Genomic DNA, 19,861 nt, shown 5'->3' on the forward strand with positions numbered 1-19,861 from the left:
TTTCCGGCCTTGAGGGCGGGCTGTAGAGCAACGCGGAAGCGGCTGGGGTCGACTGGCAGTGTGCTGGGGTCTCTAGCTGCCTGTCGTTTTACTGGACTTTTTTTTTTTTTTTTTTGCGGTACGCGGGCCTCTCACGTTGCGGGGCACAGGCTCCGGACGCGCAGGCTCAGCGGCCATGGCTCACGGGCCCAGCCGTTCCGCGGCACGTGGGATCTTCCTCCGGGACACGAACCGTGTCCCCTGCATCGGCAGGCGGACTCTCAACCACTGCGCCACCAGGGAAGCCCTTACTGGACATTTAAAAAGCTATTCGGGAACGTACCTGGTGGCTCAGTGGTTAAGAATCCGCCTACTACTGCAGGGGATATGAGTTCGAACCCTGGTCCAGGAAGATCCCACATGCTGCAGACCAACTAAAGTTAAACCCCTGCGCCTCAACTACTGAGCCTGCGCTCTAGAGCCCGCAAGCCACAACTACGGAAACCTGTGCGTCTAGAGCCCGTGCTCTCCAACAAGAGAAGCCACTGCAATGAGGCGCCCACTTACCGCAAGAAGAGTAGACCCGGCTCGCCGCAGCAAAAGGCCGTGCGCATCTTTATTTATAGATAAATAAATGTATTAAAAAAAAGCAAAAAAGGTATTCGTAGGAAATGTTTACTAAAGTAATCCCAAGACTCCTGCCCCCTTGGCATTCTGGGATTTGGGGCAAGAGTGGTCAGGTGTGGTGAGTTAGCAGATACAGCCTGTGAACCGGGCGCTGCCTTAGGGCTTCCAGTATAGTATGAGAAATAACGCAGGTAAATTAATAAGTCGGGTGATTTCAGAGTCGTTCAAATATTGATTGAGCACATTCCACGTGCAAAGCAGTGCTCTAGGCACTTGGGAGACACCACAGAAGCCGGTGAGCCAGTGTGAAGAACTAGTGGGAAAGACCTTGGAAAGGTTCAGGTAAACAGGCCAAGATGTCCCTTTCAGATGAGGTGAGTAATGCCTGGAGGGGAAGGCGTGAGGCCAGCAAGCACAGCGGTGGTGAGGCGGCCAGGCCGGGGCTCTGCGTTTATTTACTCTCCTATTTACAAGGTAGCTTGGCCCTGGGCCCCCCACATCTCAGCCCCAATGCTGCCTTCTGGGGGGGGCCTCAGCCTCCTCTTGCGGGGCGCCCAAGAGCAGGGCGTCATCTTCCTCCAGTAACTCTCCGAGCTGGGCCAGCTGCCGGCGGATGTGGTTGGCAGACCGGTACACCTTGCGCATGCGCCGTAGCAGGCACAGCACCAGGGTCCGGCTGCGCTCCTGGCGCTGGCACCAGGCCTTGCGCAGCTCACGGTAGCAGTTGTGGCTTGCGCGTTCGGCCGGGCACAGGGTGGCCCCGCAGCCCAGGGGGCAGCGCTGATGGGCACCATGCTGGCAATTCTGCCGGTGCTCAGCCAGGTTCCCACGAGGCACCCGCGACGTGCACCCCTCATTGGGACAGGCCATCAGCTCGAAAGGGCATGAGTCCTGGTGCCCCTTCCGATGGGCCAGGGGGCACGTCACCAGGCAGCCAGCTTCGGCGTTCTTGCACTGGGGTGGAGGAGAGCATCGTGTGAGCCAAACCAGGTGAGGCACTGCCAGCCATGAGCCGGCTGCCCCCCATAGAATCCCCCATCCATGGCATTCCACTGAGCAGGAACCACTGAACTGGGAGCCTCCCAAGCTCTTATGTACCACTGGCTTGGTGGAGAGAGGGAAACAGTGGAGCAAATGCTTGGAGGTGGGAAAAATCTAAATCTCTGAGAGGAGGGGGACAGGACCTGAGGTTTAGAGAACAGGGAGTTACATGGTTGGGTTGGTCGGGTGGATTGTTTGTATGCCAGGTTTTTTTTTTTTTTTTTTTGGTTCCACTGTGTGGCTTGTGGGATCTTAGTTCCCTGACCAGGGATTGAACCTGAGCCATGGCAGTGAAAGCACTGAATCCTAACCACTAGACCATAAGGGAACTGCCCAGTCAGGTTTTTAAAAAAAAAATCTAAATTTCCCCATCTATAAAACTATGGGGCTGGAGAGTAATGGGCAGCACAACAGACACTCCATTCTCTATAATCCCCATTTTACAGCTGGGGCTCCTGGGGCTCAGAAAGGTTAGGTAACATGCCCAAAGTCACAAAGCAAGTAAGTGGTAGGGAAGTGACTCAAATTCAGCCAAGTCTGATGACCTCAAGGAGGGCAGTCTGTTGGTGTAGAAACCCTCAGTTCTGAGGATGGGATTCTTTTCAACCTCTCTCCTGGCTCTGCTCCCCACCCCTACAGGGGTGAGGAGGGTAGGGTGGTGGGAGTGGGTGTTTTGAGCTACCTTGACTTCCAGGCGGCCAATGAGCTTCCGGAGTTTATTCACATGGACCATCTTTTTCTGTTTCACCTCTTTCCTGCAGCACGGACAGGTCTTCTGCCTAGGAGACATGAGTGGGGGTGATTATTGGGAGTCGGAGGAGAGCAAGTGGCAGCAACATGCCTCCCCTGGTGGTCCCTCCTTCTCTTTAGCTGGAAGAGACATAAGAGGGCATTATAGGGAGCTCTCAGCTCTGAGGCTGGGGCTAAGGGTTGCAGATACCACAGGGTGACCAGACTCACATAAATTAGTGTCCCAGGAGATTTGGCAGCTGAACTTTATGGCCGTCATGACCCAGTGCTTGGCTGACCTTCCTCTCTGTTCTGGGCCCCAGGAATGGCTCCCAGCCCCACCCCTGCCCTCCCAGCCTTTTGGGTGCCCAGTAGCACCTGGCTAGCCATGGGAGGATGCACCTCTTGCAGAAGATGTGGCTGCATGGCAACCTCATCGGCCTCTTGAGAACTCCATGGCAGACAGAGCACAGGAAGTTGCAGTCGGGAGGGCTGGTGAAGAGGTTGAGATCATACCCGCCACTCTGCAAAGGCCAGGACAGCATTAGGGCCTGGCTGGGACCAGGATCTGGCTCCCCACTCCACATGCCCAGAGAAGGACCCCAGGAAGCTTTGGGTGGGAGGTGGGCCACATGAGAGCCCCAAGTGGAGGGCTGGGTTAGCACCCACTATGAGGCGACAGTGGGGAGGGTCAAGACCCCCCATGACTACCAACCTCCAGCTGTAGAAGCTGGCCTTGGCCTGGAGTTAACACCTGCCCAGAGGGACTTCCCTGATGGCGCAGTGAATAAGAATCTGTGCTCCCAATGTAGGGGGCCCGGGTTCGATCCCTGGTCAGGGAACTAGATCTCACATGCATACTGCAACTAAGAGTTCTCAAGCCTCAACTAAGAAGCCCGTGAGCTGCAACTAAGACCCAGTGCAACCAAATAAATAAATACTATTTTTAAAAAAAAAAGACTTGGCCAGAGCCCTCTGAAAGGTTTCCGTGTCCTATTTGGGAGCTTGTACCCCACTGTGCACATCATCTTAGTGAGGAATGGGGTCCAGCTCTGGACAGGTCTAAATGCTCACCATGATCTCTGGATGGCAGCTCCACTGACCGCTGGGGCTCAGGAGCCTCCATTTCATAGCAGGAGCAGGCCGACATCACAGTGGCATTGTCCAGCTCAGGCCAATCACAGCCCTGGCCCAGGGCACCACCTGGCTCTTGCTCCCCTCTCAAGAGTCACAGGGCACCCCAGAGCCGGGATAGGTCTCTGGAGCCCCTGCCTTGCCTCTGCCTTGGGGGTGGCTGACAGCCATCTTCAAATAGCACTAAGGCTGGAACCAAGCTTCCAGGGGCTATTTCCTCAAAGCTGAGGCTCCAGCAGGAGCGCAGGGACTGTTCCCCTCTCCTTCCTCAAATAGGCTGCCCAGGTGGCCAGATCCCCAAGAGCTCAGGGGGCTTTAGACATGACTCATCATCAGGTCTCTTAGGATCAGAGACCTATGGAGCTAGCTCCAGGGTACAAACCAGGAGTGAGGACCAGATTTCCGTGGTACTGCAGCAGGAGCCTAGCATGTGGGAGAGCCTCCCAGAGCAGGTAGGCTGACCACCTGGGTAGGCCTATGAGGAAAGGTGTGGGGAAACCAATTTCCATGTGTGAGGCACAGAACAGAGAACTGCAGTTTCAATACCACTGAGTGTTGAGCTCATCAAATCCTAAAGACCCTAACCCTTTCCTGAGAGCAATAGGGAGCCACTGCAAGCCTCTGAGCTGCAAGTCTTACACTCCCACCCTTGTTAGTGTTTTGCTGATCCAGCCTGACTCACCTCAAGCTCAAGGTACTTTACATGCTGATGTAGAAGATACGGGGTAGGAGTAGAAATAATATGGTTTCAAACCTGGCTCTGCCGCTTTTAGAGGGTGGGATCTTAGAAATCACTTGCCAACCTTCAAGACCGGGTTCTACCCCTGCGTGGCATCCAAAGCAGAGTTGAGCTGGCCAGGAAGGTGTCCCACAAAGGTCTCCCTCCACAGCACACCTCGGTTCCCACGTCAGCAGATGCGTTTTCCAGGATGGTAGTCGGGGGTTCAAGAACACCCACACACGGATGAATCAGATCAACAGCTTTATTGAAAAACGAAAGCAGAGCCCCCCCCTTCCCCCCCCGGTCATGGCGGCGTCGGCCTCAGGCTCTGAGCATCCAGGCATCCTAAGGGTAGAAGACGAGATCAGGGATCAGGTACCAGAGTCCGGAACATGAGAGCAGCCGCAACCGGGCCCGGAGCGGCGGCGCGTGTCGGGGCCTGGGTTTCACCTCCCCACACGGAAGAGCGGGCGGTGAGCTGAGGCCCCCGGTGGCTCTGGGCGCCGAGTCTCACCTGCGGCCACGGCCAAAGCCGCGGGTGATTTTCAGCCAACGCCGATCTCCCAACCACCCCACAGCGCCGCAAAGTGCCAGGCAGAAGTACTTAATGAACAGACCTACCTGCAGCCGGAGAAGACGAGGTAGAGGCCGAGCTGTCCCTTATAGCAGCGTCCCAGTCGCGCACATTCCGGGGCCGCGGACACGCAGGCACTCGCCGAGCTCGGCGGGGGCGGGGCCCCTCGGAGCCAATCACAGGCCGTTTTATAGGCCCTTGGCGCAAGAGCGATTGGGGTGGGGCAGCCGAGATCTCGCGGCGCTTGGCGCTATATAAAGACTCCTTTGGGGGACGTTTCCTTCTTTTTTTTCCGTAGAAACACGTGAGTATTCACGTTAGTAGCTGCGGCCGGTGGGCCTGGGCGGTGGGAATCCGCCGCCATCGGGCGGGGTCCGGGCTGGTGCGCCCACGCTGTGGGGCTGAAGCCCGGCGTGGGCGTCCGAGGTGTCCGTAGATGCCAGGGCCTCACTGACCGGCTGGTTCTTGTTACTCTTTTTAGCAAATGGCGGATGACGCCGGTGCTGCGGGAGGCCCCGGAGGCCCCGGAGGCCCCGGGGGCCCTGGCATGGGAAGCCGTGGTGGCTTCCGCGGAGGCTTCGGCAGCGGCGTCCGGGGCCGGGGCCGGGGTCGCGGTCGGGGCCGGGGCCGAGGCCGCGGAGCTCGCGGAGGCAAGGCCGAGGACAAGGAGGTAGGTCTGCGCTATGCGCGTGAGGCGGGCACTTGGACGGCACCGGGAAGGCGGTCCTGGGCACCTGCTGCGCCTTTTCTTCTTCCAGTGGCTCCCCGTCACCAAGCTGGGCCGCTTGGTTAAGGACATGAAGATCAAGTCCTTGGAGGAGATCTATCTCTTTTCTTTGCCTATCAAGGTAAACATAGGTTCTCTTTTTCTTGGGTGGGGCCTTGGCCTGGCTGGGGTCGAGGGAGCTTTGTCACTGGTTGGACATTGAGGGGTCCTAGGCTCCACCTTTGGTTTTATTAAAGTTTTGTCACAAATTTTTTTCTTGTAGGAATCTGAGATCATTGACTTTTTCTTGGGGGCATCTCTCAAGGACGAGGTTTTGAAGATCATGCCTGTGCAAAAGCAGACCCGTGCTGGCCAGCGGACCAGGTTCAAGGTACCCCAGCAATCTTATTTTCCTAGGCTGTTTCTATCAAAGGCTTTTGTGAGACTCTCTCAGCTCTGCATGGTTGCACTTGTGTTCATGCGTGTGACTTTCGTAATGGGGAGAGAGAGAAAGGATCTCCTCAGGATCTCAGATAGGTCTCCTAGTGGCCAGTCTTTCCTTGAGGGGCACAACAGACCCTGTGCGGTGGGTGGCTACTGACGTTATGAAGGGCAGTGGACCACCAGCCACGTCAGTCTCTTTGCAGGCGTTTGTCGCCATCGGGGATTACAACGGACATGTTGGTTTGGGCGTGAAGTGCTCTAAGGAGGTAGCCACTGCCATCCGTGGGGCCATCATTCTGGCCAAGCTCTCCATCGTCCCCGTGCGACGAGGCTACTGGGGGAACAAGATCGGCAAGCCCCATACCGTCCCTTGCAAGGTAGGCTGGATGGTGGTGCGTGGCAGGGCCTGCAGTGGTGCAGACTCTCCAGCCCATCTCCTGACTCTACTCCTTCCCAGGTGACTGGCCGCTGTGGCTCTGTGCTGGTGCGCCTCATCCCTGCCCCCAGGGGCACTGGCATCGTCTCAGCCCCTGTGCCCAAGAAGCTACTGATGATGGCTGGAATTGACGACTGCTACACCTCTGCCAGGGGCTGCACTGCCACGCTGGGCAACTTCGGTAGGTGGCCCACATGTAGACTCTGGCTTCTCTCAGCTCTGCTCAGTCACATTCTTTGTGTGGTTGGTGTATTTTGAGAGAGAGAGGAAGGCTCTCCTAATGCACGACAGATTGGCCCACAGTGGCCTCTCTGTTCCTAGGAGTGCGACAACTTCTTGCTGTAACTGGGGGTTCATCTCAGGTCAGTTCACTAATCCTCTGCTATTTTCCCTTTTTCAGCCAAGGCCACTTTTGATGCCATTTCCAAGACCTACAGTTATCTCACTCCTGATCTCTGGAAAGAGACGGTGTTCACCAAGTCTCCGTATCAGGTACTTCCTGCCCCGCCACCCTGTTAGGCATAGGCCGGGCAAAGCAAAGGGTAGCAGTCTGTTTGGTTACAACTAAAGCCTCTTTTGTTTTTCTAGGAATTCACTGACCATCTTGTAAAGACCCACACCAGAGTTTCTGTGCAGAGGACCCAGGCTCCAGCTGTAGCCACCACATAGTTTTCTATAAAAAAAATAAAGTGAATGAAGGTAGTTTATAGTTGTCTCTTGTTTTTTTTGGGGGGGGGGCCGTACCATGAAGCTTGTGGGATCTTAGTTTCCCGACCAGGGGTTGAACCTGGGCCCCCAGCAGTGAAAGTGCAGAGTTCCTAACCACTGGACCATCAGGGAACTCCCTATTCTCAAGTTTAGTGGTGGCTGAATTTGGAAGGGAAATGGGGCCAATAAGATGAGAAATCTGAATAAGGTTTATCAATGTGTCAAGGTTGGGAGCTAAAGATGACACCACAAGGATTCCATTACTCTTTATTTTAGCAACAGCGACAGACACATGAGGTGGCTCGAGCTGCCTCAGGCAGCAGCAGTCTCTTTGGTGGCTTTTCTCTCTGCCAGCATCCTCTGCTTCTGTTTTGCCAGGCACTTCCTGGCAGAATAATGGGCCCCCAGGTCATGATCTGGGAAAGAGATGGGGAGGGGAGTCATAGGCCATGATGGGAATTTGTGGTCTTTTCTCCATGCAGGGAGGGCTTGGGCAGCTAAGACAAGTTATTGAGCAGATAAGGGATGAGGTGAGGTGGTTTTCTTTTACAACCACCAGAGATTGGGCTAATTAGCAAAACGTCTAGTACCCAGCTCTGTAGAGACTGGAAGGAGGACTGGGAAGTGGGGTGGCAGAAGCAGGAGTAGCTGGGGGCAGGCTGGGGTGGAGCTGACTCACAGCGGTCCTGGTAGGCCTTGGCCACCTGGGTGAACTGCTCCAGCTCCTTGGTACAGTTCTGCCTGTAGCTCTCACCTTCCCTCTGCTGACAGGCCTTTAGCCTTTCCTGGATAATGTTGACGATTTCCTGATCAACTTTGCTGAAAGGAAAATGAGAAAGGTGATGAACAACAGGGGTCCCCAACCCCCAGGGCCGTGGACCGCTACCGAAGCTTCATCTGCCACTCCCCATGGCTCGCATTACTGCCTGAACCGTCCCCCCACCGCCACCCTGTGGAAAAACTCTTCCATGAAACTGGTCCCTGGTGCCAAAAAGGTTGGGGACCGCTGGTCTTAAGGTCTATAAGGATTCCCTGTACTCAGGGAAAGTAAAATGAAGGCAGGGCCTGGGAGCCCTGTGGTCTGGCCCCTCCACCCCTAGATCTGGGTTGGCCACCATCTCATGGCATCCGGAGGGAATATGCTCATTGCACAGGGCTCTCAGTAGTATTCACTGACTAAGAGCAGAAGCCCAAGGGGGAGGACTTACTAGTCTCTTCTCCATTGCATTTCTGCTTCAAACATGCACAATATGTCCTTTTCCTCGCACTCAGTGATGTCCGGCACGCGGCGGAACTCACGGTGGTAGTAGTAATACCTGTTCTTGGCATGCTGCCGCTCTATAAACTCTGCAAAGAGAAAACCCCAGGTGCAAAGAGAAAACCCCAGGTCCAAAGGCCTTATTGGTTTGGAGAAGCCACAGTTTGAAAGGGCTCTTAGCTTTGTATTTCTCATAAGCCGTGGAAGAGGCAGGTTTCCCAAATGTTCCCAGCTTTTACAAAGACTGGCAATTGGACTCCCAAAGAAGAGGTGTGGGCTGGCACACAGTCCTGGAAAGGACTGGGCTACAAATGGCAATGTCTACGGTTTATGGAGAGTTTCTTGTAAGCCAGGAACCACCCTGTGTTGCATAATACATTAACTCACTTTGTCCCCACGATAACCGTATGCGGGGCAGGTCCTTTTCATTTACAGAGAGGAGACCCAGGCTCTGAGAGATGGCAGGATTCAGAGCCTGTTCTCTGCAAGCCCACACTCTGCTACAGTCCCTCCTGCCGGCCCAGCTCCCCCAGAGCACGGGGATTCCACTGTGGAGGCAAACAGGCCCCAACAGGGAGCCACCAGCAGGGATTCCAGTCCCAGTTCTGCTACTGCTGACCTTCTGGCCTCAACTTCCCCATGGGTAAATGAACAAGTTGGACCTAGTGAGATCTCATCCATCCAGACGTATAAAACACTTTCTAAAAAACTGCTATACAAAAGAGGGAGCAGATCCACTACTTGTTTTTTCCAGACCTTGGGGCGGGGTGGGGTAGGGTGAGGGTGGTTCCTCCCCCCACAAAGAGCCACCAGAGCATACTATGCACCCCAAACGTTCTGTTGTTGAATGAATGGATTGATTAATTAGGCGATTGATGAATCGCCTGGCACTAGTGACTAAGGGCATTATGCTCTGCCTGCTGCACCACCAAGATGGCTGAACCACAAACTGGACAACGATGGTTTAAAACGTTCACCTAGTTTGGACCAGAGATGGCGGAATTTGGGCAGCTCTCAAGCGTGGGCACACACGGAGGGCAAGTTACAGCACACGTAGGTGGAAGGGGCCTCGGCCATCAATGACCACCCGGGCCATTTTGCAGGCATGCAAAGGGTTGGGAGAACCCCTGTACCTCAACAGCCCTCTGTGACCGCCTGCTGTGCAAAACGCAGGATGCAAAGCGTTTAGGGAGAGTGGGATCTAACAAGCCTCAGGACGCAGATGACTTCGATCAGCAAACAGCCCCTAACATTTGAGCGAGGCCGGAGACCAGGGGTCCGTGGACGGCGGCAAGGGCCATACAGCAGTGAGGGCTCTTGGTGTGTGTGTGGCGGGGTCGTCCCAAGAGGTGAGGCCTGGGGTGCAGTGGGGAGCCAGGCTGAGTGACGGGTGCGGGGGCCCGGGAGCGGTGGGGGGCCCCGGGGCGCAAGGCCCGGCTGGGGCTCGTACCTCTCGCGAGGGTCACTGGCCGATCCACGAGGAGGTCGAAAGCCTTCGTAAAATAGGTGATAGGGTTGGTCAGAGTGGTCTGCGGCGAGGGCGCCGGCGTGCGGCGCGGGGGCTCGGGGTACACGTTGTTGTCCCAGCTGTCCGGCATGGCAGCGACGCGCGCTCTCGGACGCGATCCCGCGGCCTCCGCCTCGGTCCCGCGGCCTAGTTCGCCCGCACAGAGGACAACTGGAGAGCGGCCGCGCCTGCGCAGGACAACGACGGCGCCCGCGAGGCACCATGGGACTTGTAGTTCACCCCGCCTGCCCAAGTGTGGCCTCGGGAGATGCTTCTCAGTGCGAGCGCCCTCGCATGGGACCGCCGCGCCATTGCACTCGCGACGAGCGCCTACTGTGTGCTGGGCGCTGGTATCAGCGGTGAAGGAAACAGATCCCTATTTACATTCTAAGGGGAGACAGACACAGGAGTAAGGAAACCATTCAGTTCGGAGGGCGTGTAGGCACGTGCCAAGTGCAGCAGGGAGCAGAATGATGAACACAGCTGGGCTCTTCTGGAGAACTCAGGCCGGTAGAGCAAATAACAAAGTCAACAGATAACACAAACTGCCAAAAGCTGTACCCTTCCAGGAAGCCTTCTTGGATTGTCCATTCCCTACATCCCTCTCTGAGCTCCATTGTGTCTGCCAGGGCCCCTCATGGACTGGCTGATGCCACTGAGCTTGGAGAGGGGGCTGCCTGGGACAGCACAGGAGGTAGGGTTTCCCCTCTCCACCCTCACCCCTCCCCACCCCACGACTAGGGAGAAGTGGCTCCTACCCTGGGCACAGGGCACTCTGTTTTGGTTCTGAGGGTTCCATCCTGGCCCTGAGCACTGTTGTGCCCTTGAGGCAGCTCCACTGACCAGGGCCCTACTGGCCACCCTCTGTGATCTCCATACCTGGCACACCCTCTGGCTAGCACCAGGGAGGATGGGTGCTGGTCACTTCCTGCCCAGAGGCTGGGGTCAGTCATTAACTCTATGGACGCACAGAATCCAGAATCATAGTAACCTTAAATCTTCAAATCATGAACTCTTAGAAACTGTCACACTCAACTAATCATAACATTGGCCTGCAATGTCGGGCTGAACGAGGGGACCCAATGGAGGTGGGCCGGAGTCATCGCATGACCCGCAGTAACCAGCACGAGCTCGCCCACCAGAGGAATATGAGAAAGCAGAGTATAGTACTCAGTTAAGGGAAAGCACCCAGATGATGGCTTTCTGCTGCCACCCAGCAGCAGACGGACTCAGAGATCACGCAGCAGAAGCAGAAAAAGGCAAATGAGAGGGAGGGACCCAAGCAGCTTTGTGGCTCCATGTCCGACCCTCTGGCCCTTGGCCTGTGTGGCTGGAGCCCCCACTGTGTGCTCCCAGGCCCAGCACCGAGGGTGTTCCCTTTGGCCCTGAGTCTGCAACATGTCACTCCTGTGCTTCCTTCCTTCAGGGAGCCCCTCTCCCCCAGGGCCATTTCTGGGCTGAGGGGTTTACCCCTTCCCAGTGATTTTTTTCCTGCCAGACTCAGCCCAAAGTATTAAAAGTAGCTTTGTCATTCAAAAACAACGACAAAAACAAAGAATTGTAGATTTTAGTAGCATAGAATTTTAGCAACCAGGGATGCAAAATCCACAGACCTGCAGAGATATCTTAGGCCTGTAAAACTCTGATTCTACAATTACAGAACTTTATAACCATAAAATCTTTGAATTAAAAAATAAGAGATTTCAGGGACTTCCCTTGTGGCGTAGTGGTTAAGAATCTGCCTGCCAATGCAGGGGACACAGGTTTGAGCCCTGGTCTGGGAAGATCCCACATGCCGTGGAGCAACTAAGCCCGTGTGCCACAACTACTGATCCTGCACTCTAGAGCCCACAAGCCACAACTACTGAAGGCCGTGCACCTAGAGCCCGTGCTCCGCAACAAGAGAAGCCACTGTAATGAGAAGCCTGCACACTGCAATGAAGAGTAGCTCCTGGGCTTCCCTGGTGGCACAGTGGTTGAGAATCTGCCTGCCAATGCAGGGGACACAGGTTTGAGCCCTGGTCTGGGAAGATCCCACATGCTGCGGAGCAACTAGGCCCGTGAGCCACAACTACTGAGCCTGCGCGTCTGGAGCTTGTGCTCCACAACAAGAGAGGCCGCGATAGTGAGAGGCCCGCGCACCGTGATGAAGAGTGGCCCCTGCTCGCCACAACTAGAGAAAGCCCTCGCACAGAAATGAAGACCCAACACAGCCAAAAATAAACAAATTAATAAATTAAAAAAAAAAAAAGAGTAGCTCCTGCTGGCCACAACTAGAGGAAGCCTGCAGGCATCAACGAAGACCCAACGCAGCCAAAAATAAAATATAAATAAATAAATTTATTTTTAAAAAGTATAAAAAAGAATTTAAGTTCATAAAAATTATCTTAAGGGACTTCCCTGGTGGTGCAGTGGTTAAGACTCTGTGCTCCCAGTGCAGGGGGCCTGGGTTCAATACCTGGTCAGGGAACTAGATCCCACATGCATGCCGAAACTAAGGAGCCCGCCTGCTGCAACTAAGACCTGGTGCAACCAAATAAATAAATATTAAAAAAAAAAAGTATCCGAAGTGTTCTTGGCTCACAGCTACTAGAGTCAAGGGACCTTGATTGAATCACAGCTCTAGTGATCCTCTGGGCACACAGCCAAACTTCCCCATCTTCCCACCGTTTTTCCAGTTCAGGTTCACAGCCTCAGGACAGCACAGGAATCTGCTCTGCTTCAAGGCCAGCAAACTGGACTCAGACACTCCTAATGGCAGCTGCCCAAGGGAAGCTCCCAAACCCGAGTTCCTAAACCCCCTACCAGGCCAAGTTGTTCCCGTTTTGGAGGGTCACACAAAGCAGAAAACAAAGTGTGTGACCCAGTCCCAGGACATTTGAGGAAACGAGTGCCAGCCCTAGCTCCAGGTGCACCCCCCCAGGCTGCCCAGGCTGCCCCCCTTCGCCCTGCCCTGGGCCAGGCCTGCTTCTGACACCAGAGCCCACATCCGCCACAGGAGATGACAGAGCTCCCCTGCCAGGGGCTAAATCTGGGATCTGGCTGCTGTGCGTCCTGGCCCTGCCACTTGACCTCCGACGCCTGGTGAGGTGGCCCCTTCCCTTCCTAACCTGCAGGGACAGGCCTCCATGGTCAGTGGGCTGGTGGGAGGGGGGTTGGGGGGAAGCACGCCAGCTTCCTGGCGAGGGGCAGGTGGGCTTCTGGGATCTATCCCAGCAGAGAAGGTCCTTGGGCCTGTGACAGAGTAGGTGATTACAGGGGACAGCAGGGGGCCCAAGCTCTGGCTTCCAGGCCTAGGACAGGCAAACAGAGGGACAGATGGCAGTGGCCCCCTGCCTCTGTGGCCTTGGCTGCAGTGTGGATCTGCCTCTTCTGGGCCCAGACAGGCAGGACCAGGCCACTGAGACAGGAAGCCCACGGGTAAGGGGGGCTGCCGCTGGCTCTGTCCCTAAGACACTGCCCTTGGAGAAGTTTCCCTCCTTTCTTGTGGACAGATGCAGGCCCTGAGGGCCACCAGGTCTCAGCCTGGGGTCTCTAGCTCACTTCTGGTCTGGTCTCTGGGACTGCCCAGCTGCACCCAGCAGGGAGACCCCAGCTCTGATCTCCCTTCCCTTCTGTCCCCAGTCCCACCGGAAGTTCTCTGCCCCTCGGCATGGACAACTGGGCTTCCTGCCACACAAGAGGAGCCGCCGGCACCGGGGCAAGGTGAAGACGTGGCCTCGGGACGACCCCAGCCGGCCCGTGCACCTCACGGCCTTCCTGGGCTACAAGGCTGGCATGACACACACTCTGCGGGAGGTGCACCGGCCAGGGCTCAGTGAGTGGCCTCTAGGGGCCCCTGGGGGGCGGGCCGAGCACCCCCGACCGCCAGAAGATCTGGAGGTTCTTCCAGAGGCTAGGAGCCACAACTGGGCTTCCGGAGGGGAAACAGCCCCAGAAGGGGCCAGGCCCCGCCCATGGGCACCTCAGTCAGAACGTTGACTGCTGGCCGTGCCTCAAGAACCGATCTGTCATTGCCCCAGTTTACAGATGAGGAAATAGAGCAGTTATGAAACTTGTAAGAGCTAAGATTCAAGGGCAGGTGCCCCTACACACTTCCGGTTTTGAGATCATCGTAGTGTGGTTATAAGAAATAATACAGAGGGATTCCACGCACCCTTTACCCAGTTTCCCCAACGGAAACATCTCTTAAAACCATTGTAATATGTCACAGCTGGATAATGACATGGATACACCCTACTCATCTTATGCTGGATTCTCCTGAATAAGATGTGTGTTTATTTAGTTCTCTGGTTCTGTCACGTGTAAATGACAGTTTCTGTCATGTGTAAATGCGTGTACCCACCACCTTGGAACGTTCCATTCCCACAACAGTCCGTCCTGTTGCCCTATTATAGCCACAGCCGCCACCCCCCAACCTTCTGGCAACCACTCATCTGTTCTCCATCTCTCCTAAAGTATATATTTTTTGGCTGCGCCACGAGGCTTGCAGGATCTTAGTTCCCTGGCCAGGGATCGAACCCGGGCCCTCGGCAGTGAAAGTGCCAAGTCCTAACCTCTGGACCGCCAGGGAATTCCCCTAATATATATTTTAAGCATATACTTCTTTGACTTCAGATCAGCCTCATTAATAACATCTATAAAATCATGGGTTTAGGACAAGTCTTAGGTTTTGTTCTAGAACTCATCCATATGCATTCATAGTGCCCATTTGTACTCCCCTAGAGGATGACCAACCCTACCCTTTGGGGGACGCTGCTCTGGCTGTGGCTCTCCTGGGCGGTCTGGTGGGGAAACCAAGGCAGGAGCAGGTCAGGCCTTACCTGAGCTGAGTCAGAGCTACTATGGACACCTGTGGGGTCTTGCCCAGCAGTGGCTCCACATGCAGGGCAGAGCAGGGAGAGAAGGGCTGGGAGTGGGGAGGCTCAGGGCTGGAGGTCAGGGGCCTGCTCACAGGGGCCTCTGTCCGCAACAGCCCTGGGGCTCTGGTGCTGGGTCCTCCCGCGGGCAGGTGGGGCTGTGGTCGGCACTTCCACCCCTGTCCCCTCTCCATGGAACTCCCCATGGGACTCGGAGGCCCCCCTCCACGCCTCTGTCTCTGGGTTTCGTTCAGAAATTTCCAAGCGGGAGGAGGTGGAGGCGGTGACAATTGTGGAGACGCCGCCTGTGGTGGTGGTGGGCGTGGTGGGCTACGTGGCCACCCCGCGAGGCCTGCGGAGCTTCAAGACCATCTTTGCGGAACATCTCAGCGACGAGTGCCGCCGCCGCTTCTACAAGGACTGGTGAGGGATGCCGGGTGGTTGGGCAGGAGGAGGAGTGTCAGCAGCGTGTGGAAGGCAGAAAAGTGTGTGTGTGTGTGTGTGTGTGTGTGTGTGTGTGTATGCGTGTGAGTGTGTGATGCCTTCCCTCCAATAAAAGACAAGGACTAGAGGGCTGGAGAGGAAATTAGTTAGAGGAAAAAGGAAAGCAAACATTCTCATCCTCAGGGTGAACTAAGAACTGATTTGATGGAATGTCAGAGTTGGTTCCAAGCTTCCTAGTAGCCAGGGTGAAAAGGGAAATAGCCAACTGACAAGCTCTTTTCATCAGAAAGAAGGGCATCCTTAGGCCTCAAATCTTCCCTGGCATTAAGTCCAGAAAGGGAAGGCACCCCTGCCTGAGGAACCTCACAGACATCCCCTTCCATATGGAGGCAGAGGCACGTGTAGCCTCCATGGGAGGCGAGGACCTTGGGCCCCAGTGTCAGAGCAGGTTGTGTGACCACAGGCAAGCTGACTGACCTTTTAGAACCTCACCTCCCCCCCCACACACACACTCCCCACAGACACCATCAAATGGGAACAGGAGAGGTCTCCGCATCTTGGGGCAGCCCTGAGGATGAGCTGAGCAGAGTGTGTCAAGTGCTCAGCACAGGGAAAGAGCTCAGCGAACGCCAGCTGGCCTTGTTTTTGCTGCTGCAATTGTGATCAACTTGCCCCTCATCTGACCTCTGTGAACCTCGGTTTCTTCATCTGTAGGATGGGGATAATGATGTCCACCTTCCAGCATCCTGGCAAGGGTTAGGAACGATGGGGTGTGGGGCCTGGCCAGTCCTGACTGTTCGCTTTAGAAGTGGGTTCAGCAGCCATGGCAAAGTGGGCACGTGGCCATGGCTGGCTGGCACGCCCCTTCCCTGGGCTCCTGCACATCTGCTCACTCTCAGCCCCAGGAGGCAGGGAGGGTACCCACTTTACGGAGGAGGAAACTGAGGCCTAGAGAGGGAAAGACAGTCTGTGCTTAAGGAGGGCGCCCGGAACCAGCCCAGGGACCCCAGGGGCCCAGCAATGCCTCCCCTGGGAATGGGAGGAGGGAGGAGGGGGACATCTAAGCCCATGCTTGGTAGGATGCAGTAGAGGCTGACATTCTGGTCGTGCTGAGCACCCTCTGTGCACGGCTCAGGCACAAGAGCAAGAAAAAAGCCTTCACCAAGGCCTGCAAGAGGTGGCGCGATGCCGACGGCAAGAAGCAGCTGCAGAGGGACTTTGCTGCCATGAAAAAGTACTGCAAGGTCATCCGGGTCATCGTCCACACCCAGGTCAGCCCCTACCCCCTGGTCCACACTGATCAGCCAGTCCACCACTTGGGCCCAACCTCCCTCAGCCTGGCTTCCCTGAGCCCTGGCAAATGTCAGCCTAAAAATACTGTGAGCCTCGGGCATGGGCCCAAAGTGTCGGCTGACCAGCCAGCCGCCTGCAGCCCCGGGGATGGGGTGTTGGGCATCAGTGCACTCTGAGGGCTACAGGGTACTGGCCACACCCAGCAGTCAACCAAGGCCCTGAAATGCCCCAAAGGTCCAGGATCACCTGCCCAGTGTTGGGTGTGGGGGTCCGGCAGCCTCTGTTTGGGGTCTGGCACATGTGGGTGTGAATCAACATTCGTGAGTGGGGTCTGGCTTCGTGTGGGTTGACAGGTTACCTATACCCTCTGGCTTTTTCTGGAACGTTCAGGGAAGCCTTCCCAGGCCCGGAGCAATGACCCTCCCTACCTGCCTGAGTTACTCTCCCACTTGTAGTTCCTGGTTATGTGTGTCATTGGTTAACATCCATCTCCCTCCATAGACTTGAGCTCCATGGGGGCAGGGGTCACAGCTCCCTGCTCACTGCTGTACCACACCCCCCAGGAGGCTTATATGCAACAGGTCCTCCATCAGTACTGGTTGAGCCCTATGCTGTGACCTAACCGTGTCCCTGCTTCCCCCTCACACAGCAGCAGCCAGAGATGTTTAAAAATGTGCAACAGATCATGTCACACCCTGCACTTGGAATAAAGCCCAAGCTACTCCCTATGAGACCTGCCTGGCCAGGCCCCTGCTCACCTATCACCATCCTGAACCCTCCTCCCTGTTCACCACAGTCCAGACACACTGGTCTCGTTTCTGTCCCACCAACCACTGCTCCCCCATCTTCCCTGCCACAAGGCCTTTGCATATGCGGTTCCCTCTGCCCCAAAAGCTCTCAGATCTTCACCTAGTGGTTCCTTCTTGCCATTGATGTCACCTCCTCAGAGAGGCCCTCCTTCACCACCGTCATGTGCAATAACTGTCCCCTCCACCCTCAATATTTCATCACAACACTTAGGCCTATCCAAGAGTTTACTTGGTTTCTGCCGCCCAACTAGATGGTGGCTCCATGGGGGCCAGGACGCTGTCTGCCTCATTCCATGCTGCATCCCCAGTGCCTCGCACAGAACGTGGCATATAGGCACACCAGAGCATGGGATCATCTGTTGAATGAATGAATGCGTGAAAGTCTGCCAGGGATCACCAGCTGGCCATGTCGTATCGGCAAATGGGTGTGTGTGTGACTTTCTGGGAACCGACTGGCCGTGCCATGTCTTACAGATGAAGCTGCTGCCCTTCCGGCAGAAGAAGGCCCATATCATGGAGATCCAGCTGAATGGCGGCACGGTGGCTGAGAAGGTGGCCTGGGCCCAGGCCCGGCTGGAGAAGCAGGTGCCAGTGCACAGTGTGTTCAGCCAGAGTGAGGTCATTGATGTCATTGCCGTCACCAAGGGCAGGGGCGTCAAAGGTAGGGCTGGGTGGGGATGGCGGCTCCAGGAAGGCTGCCTGGAGGAGGTGGGGGCCAAACTGGCCTCTAAGCCACCCACCCTGCCCCTCCCACCGGCAGGGGTCACAAGCCGCTGGCATACCAAGAAGCTGCCGAGGAAGACCCATAAGGGGCTGCGCAAGGTGGCCTGCATTGGTGCCTGGCACCCTGCCCGTGTGGGCTGCTCCATCGCCCGGGCTGGGCAGAAGGGCTACCATCACCGCACAGAGCTCAACAAGAAGGTGTGTCCGCAGGCCTGGTTTGAGGGGGGATGCCCGTGACCACACCCCAGTGAGTGGGGTGCATGACCCAGATGCTGCCTGGCCCCCTAAGGCTCTGAAATGCCCCCACCAGCGCCTGGGTCTAAGCCCACATTCTGATGGGTGTGGGCATCTTGCCAGCCCCAGAGGCTACCTGCTGTCCCCAATGTGCCCTGTGCTCCTAGCAGATCTACCGCATTGGTCGGGGGCTGCACACGGAGGACGGGAAGGTGGTTAAGAACAACGCATCCACCAGCTACGATGTGACCGACAAATCCATCACACCACTGGTGAGGGTGGGCCGCCAGTTTGGCTGTGGGGCAGGCCTGTGGGGTGCTGCCCTCTCCCAAGAGCTCAGGCTACAGGGTGGACCACCTGGTGGACCAAACCCCTGCTGTTTCTGCATCCTCAGAGCCACCACTGCAGACAGCTCATCCTCCAGCTGCTGTCACAGGGTGCGGAGTGCAACAGCTCTGACTGTGGCCTTGGAGTCAGGCTGCCTGGGCTCAAACTCCAGCTGCAGTGGGTAGCAGCTGCGGGGCCTGGAGCAAGTGACTTCACCCCTCTGAGCCTCAGTTTCCTCCTCTGTAAAATGCAGATTTTTAAATAAGATAATCACGGGAAGGACTTAGGGTGTGGCTCAGATGCTGCCCTGATTAGTGATTGAGAATGTCACCCTAGGCCAGGGGAATTCTCCTAGGGCCTCCAGCTGCCTCCTAACCCAGCAGCCCCTTTCCTGGACTCACCTTCCCACAGGGTGGCTTCCCCCACTACGGGGAAGTCAACAATGACTTCATCATGCTGAAAGGTTGCATCGCGGGCACCAAGAAGAGGGTCATCACGCTGAGGAAGGTCAGTGCCAGGTGGTGAGCTGGGGAGTGGGAGCCCCATGGGCCTTGGGGGAGTTGGGCGGCTGGCCTACCCTGTCCTCCAGCCTGCTTCAGGAGGGGTGGGGATGGGGAAAGCAAAGAGGGAGAGGTTCTAACAGAATCTGGGTGAGCAAGACCTTCCTGACTGGGGGTAATGGGAGGGGCTCAGTGGGGACCTCCCACGGTGACAGCTCCCCTCTCCCACCGGCCACAGTCCCTCCTGGTGCACCACAGCCGCAGGGCCCTGGAGAACATCGAGCTCAAGTTCATTGACACCACCTCCAAGTTTGGTCATGGCCGCTTCCAGACAGCCCAAGAGAAGAGGGTCTTCATGGTGAGCCCACCAGCCTTGCTCTCTGGGGCTCTGACACCACATCCTACCTGCCCCAGAGCGGGGAAGCTGAGCAGATGGGGGTGGCACGCATGTCCCTGCACTCATCCACAGGAGGGGGCTTTTAGGGGTCCAGTCCTGGGCACTGATTCTTGCCAGAAAGGAAGTAGGGGAGGAACAAGTGGGAGAGGGCACAGGGCCGACTCCGCGTAACCCAGGCGGCTGGTTAGACCCCTGTGACTAACGCTCCTCCTGTCCCTCTCCCACCAGGGTGTCCAGAAGAAGCATCTTGAGAAGGAAAAGCCGGAAACCTCGGGAGACTTGTAGGCAGGATGGGATGGAGGGAGCCTGAAAAAAGCGCGGCGCAACCCCCGCCTGTCCCCTTGTCTAATAAAAGCCAGAGACAACTCTTCCCGCGGTGTCTCAGAGTTGGGGGGCGCGGAAAGGCTGGTC

At 56.3% G+C, this 19,861-nt stretch overlaps 4 protein-coding genes, 3 non-coding genes and 1 pseudogene across 11 annotated transcripts; 5 read left to right on the forward strand and 3 right to left on the reverse strand.

The window, feature by feature from the left end:
• Positions 1 to 640: 640 nt before the first annotated feature.
• Positions 641 to 5,287, reverse strand: RNF151 (ring finger protein 151). Of its 5 annotated transcripts, none has more exons than XM_027117835.1 (5): positions 4,853 to 5,287; positions 4,314 to 4,576; positions 2,755 to 2,900; positions 2,330 to 2,426; positions 641 to 1,560 (listed from the first exon to the last, which is right to left on the reverse strand). In XM_027117835.1, the coding sequence occupies exons 3-5, from the start codon at positions 2,811 to 2,813 to the stop codon at positions 1,108 to 1,110; spliced, it is 609 nt and encodes a 202-aa protein (XP_026973636.1). In that variant the 5' UTR covers positions 2,814 to 2,900; positions 4,314 to 4,576; positions 4,853 to 5,287; the 3' UTR covers positions 641 to 1,107. The 5 variants fall into 5 exon arrangements, with proteins under 5 accessions (XP_026973636.1, XP_026973637.1, XP_026973633.1 ...); XM_027117836.1 differs by having other exon boundaries at positions 2,779 to 2,900; positions 4,265 to 4,576; XM_027117832.1 differs by having other exon boundaries at positions 4,265 to 4,576.
• LOC113626658 (small nucleolar RNA ACA64) lies at positions 4,659 to 4,785 on the reverse strand. Its single transcript, XR_003435213.1, has one exon. It is a non-coding gene; the product is annotated as a small nucleolar RNA ACA64 (small nucleolar RNA).
• On the forward strand, positions 5,287 to 7,096 carry RPS2 (ribosomal protein S2). The gene is made up of 7 exons (XM_027117831.1): positions 5,287 to 5,475; positions 5,564 to 5,653; positions 5,795 to 5,902; positions 6,159 to 6,332; positions 6,413 to 6,572; positions 6,792 to 6,883; positions 6,980 to 7,096. The coding sequence occupies exons 1-7, from the start codon at positions 5,290 to 5,292 to the stop codon at positions 7,058 to 7,060; spliced, it is 891 nt and encodes a 296-aa protein (XP_026973632.1). The 5' UTR covers positions 5,287 to 5,289; the 3' UTR covers positions 7,061 to 7,096.
• LOC113626651 (small nucleolar RNA SNORA64/SNORA10 family) lies at positions 5,956 to 6,089 on the forward strand. The gene has a single exon (XR_003435206.1). It is a non-coding gene; the product is annotated as a small nucleolar RNA SNORA64/SNORA10 family (small nucleolar RNA).
• Positions 6,599 to 6,725, forward strand: LOC113626652 (small nucleolar RNA SNORA64/SNORA10 family). Its single transcript, XR_003435207.1, has one exon. It is a non-coding gene; the product is annotated as a small nucleolar RNA SNORA64/SNORA10 family (small nucleolar RNA).
• Positions 7,097 to 7,351: 255 nt separating the features above from the next.
• Positions 7,352 to 10,088, reverse strand: NDUFB10 (NADH:ubiquinone oxidoreductase subunit B10). Its single transcript, XM_027117838.1, has 4 exons — positions 9,808 to 10,088; positions 8,308 to 8,446; positions 7,779 to 7,918; positions 7,352 to 7,515 (listed from the first exon to the last, which is right to left on the reverse strand). Exons 1-4 carry the CDS (start codon positions 9,953 to 9,955, stop codon positions 7,412 to 7,414), a joined length of 531 nt encoding a protein of 176 aa, XP_026973639.1. The 5' UTR covers positions 9,956 to 10,088; the 3' UTR covers positions 7,352 to 7,411.
• An 882-nt stretch (positions 10,089 to 10,970) lies between these two features.
• On the forward strand, positions 10,971 to 11,325 carry LOC113626612 (small EDRK-rich factor 2 pseudogene; annotated as a pseudogene).
• Positions 11,326 to 12,784: 1,459 nt separating this feature from the next.
• RPL3L (ribosomal protein L3 like) lies at positions 12,785 to 19,814 on the forward strand. Its single transcript, XM_027117839.1, has 10 exons — positions 12,785 to 12,948; positions 13,489 to 13,681; positions 14,978 to 15,146; positions 16,303 to 16,438; positions 17,744 to 17,930; positions 18,030 to 18,190; positions 18,397 to 18,498; positions 18,965 to 19,060; positions 19,292 to 19,411; positions 19,679 to 19,814. Exons 2-10 carry the CDS (start codon positions 13,642 to 13,644, stop codon positions 19,733 to 19,735), a joined length of 1,068 nt encoding a protein of 355 aa, XP_026973640.1. The 5' UTR covers positions 12,785 to 12,948; positions 13,489 to 13,641; the 3' UTR covers positions 19,736 to 19,814.
• Positions 19,815 to 19,861: the final 47 nt, after the last annotated feature.

Source organism: Aethalodelphis obliquidens, unplaced genomic scaffold (genome assembly GCF_003676395.1).
Source record: "Aethalodelphis obliquidens isolate GAN/ISIS:26980383/991018 unplaced genomic scaffold, ASM367639v1 scaffold18, whole genome shotgun sequence".
Taxonomy (NCBI): domain Eukaryota; kingdom Metazoa; phylum Chordata; class Mammalia; order Artiodactyla; family Delphinidae; genus Aethalodelphis; species Aethalodelphis obliquidens.

What these genes read in the sequence shown, in the direction of transcription:
- RNF151 (XM_027117835.1), bottom strand. Translation starts at nt 2,813, where the DNA reads ATGAGGTTGCCATGCAGCCACATCTTCTGCAAGAGGTGCATCCTCCCA. An exon ending in ATCCTCCCATGGCTAGCCAG is followed by an intron (nt 2,427 to 2,754) that starts GTGCTACTGGGC and finishes CATGTCTCCTAG; the next exon opens with GCAGAAGACCTGTCCGTGCT. An exon ending in TTGGCCGCCTGGAAGTCAAG is followed by an intron (nt 1,561 to 2,329) that starts GTAGCTCAAAAC and finishes CCTCCACCCCAG; the next exon opens with TGCAAGAACGCCGAAGCTGG.
- RPS2 (XM_027117831.1), top strand. Translation starts at nt 5,290, where the DNA reads ATGGCGGATGACGCCGGTGCTGCGGGAGGCCCCGGAGGCCCCGGAGGC. An exon ending in GCCAGCGGACCAGGTTCAAG is followed by an intron (nt 5,903 to 6,158) that starts GTACCCCAGCAA and finishes GTCTCTTTGCAG; the next exon opens with GCGTTTGTCGCCATCGGGGA. An exon ending in TGCCACGCTGGGCAACTTCG is followed by an intron (nt 6,573 to 6,791) that starts GTAGGTGGCCCA and finishes TCCCTTTTTCAG; the next exon opens with CCAAGGCCACTTTTGATGCC.
- RPL3L (XM_027117839.1), top strand. Translation starts at nt 13,642, where the DNA reads ATGACACACACTCTGCGGGAGGTGCACCGGCCAGGGCTCA. An exon ending in GGTGCACCGGCCAGGGCTCA is followed by an intron (nt 13,682 to 14,977) that starts GTGAGTGGCCTC and finishes GGTTTCGTTCAG; the next exon opens with AAATTTCCAAGCGGGAGGAG. An exon ending in ACAAATCCATCACACCACTG is followed by an intron (nt 18,499 to 18,964) that starts GTGAGGGTGGGC and finishes ACCTTCCCACAG; the next exon opens with GGTGGCTTCCCCCACTACGG.
- NDUFB10 (XM_027117838.1), bottom strand. Translation starts at nt 9,955, where the DNA reads ATGCCGGACAGCTGGGACAACAACGTGTACCCCGAGCCCCCGCGCCGC. An exon ending in GCCAGTGACCCTCGCGAGAG is followed by an intron (nt 8,447 to 9,807) that starts GTACGAGCCCCA and finishes TTCTCTTTGCAG; the next exon opens with AGTTTATAGAGCGGCAGCAT. An exon ending in ATGCAATGGAGAAGAGACTA is followed by an intron (nt 7,919 to 8,307) that starts GTAAGTCCTCCC and finishes TTTTCCTTTCAG; the next exon opens with CAAAGTTGATCAGGAAATCG.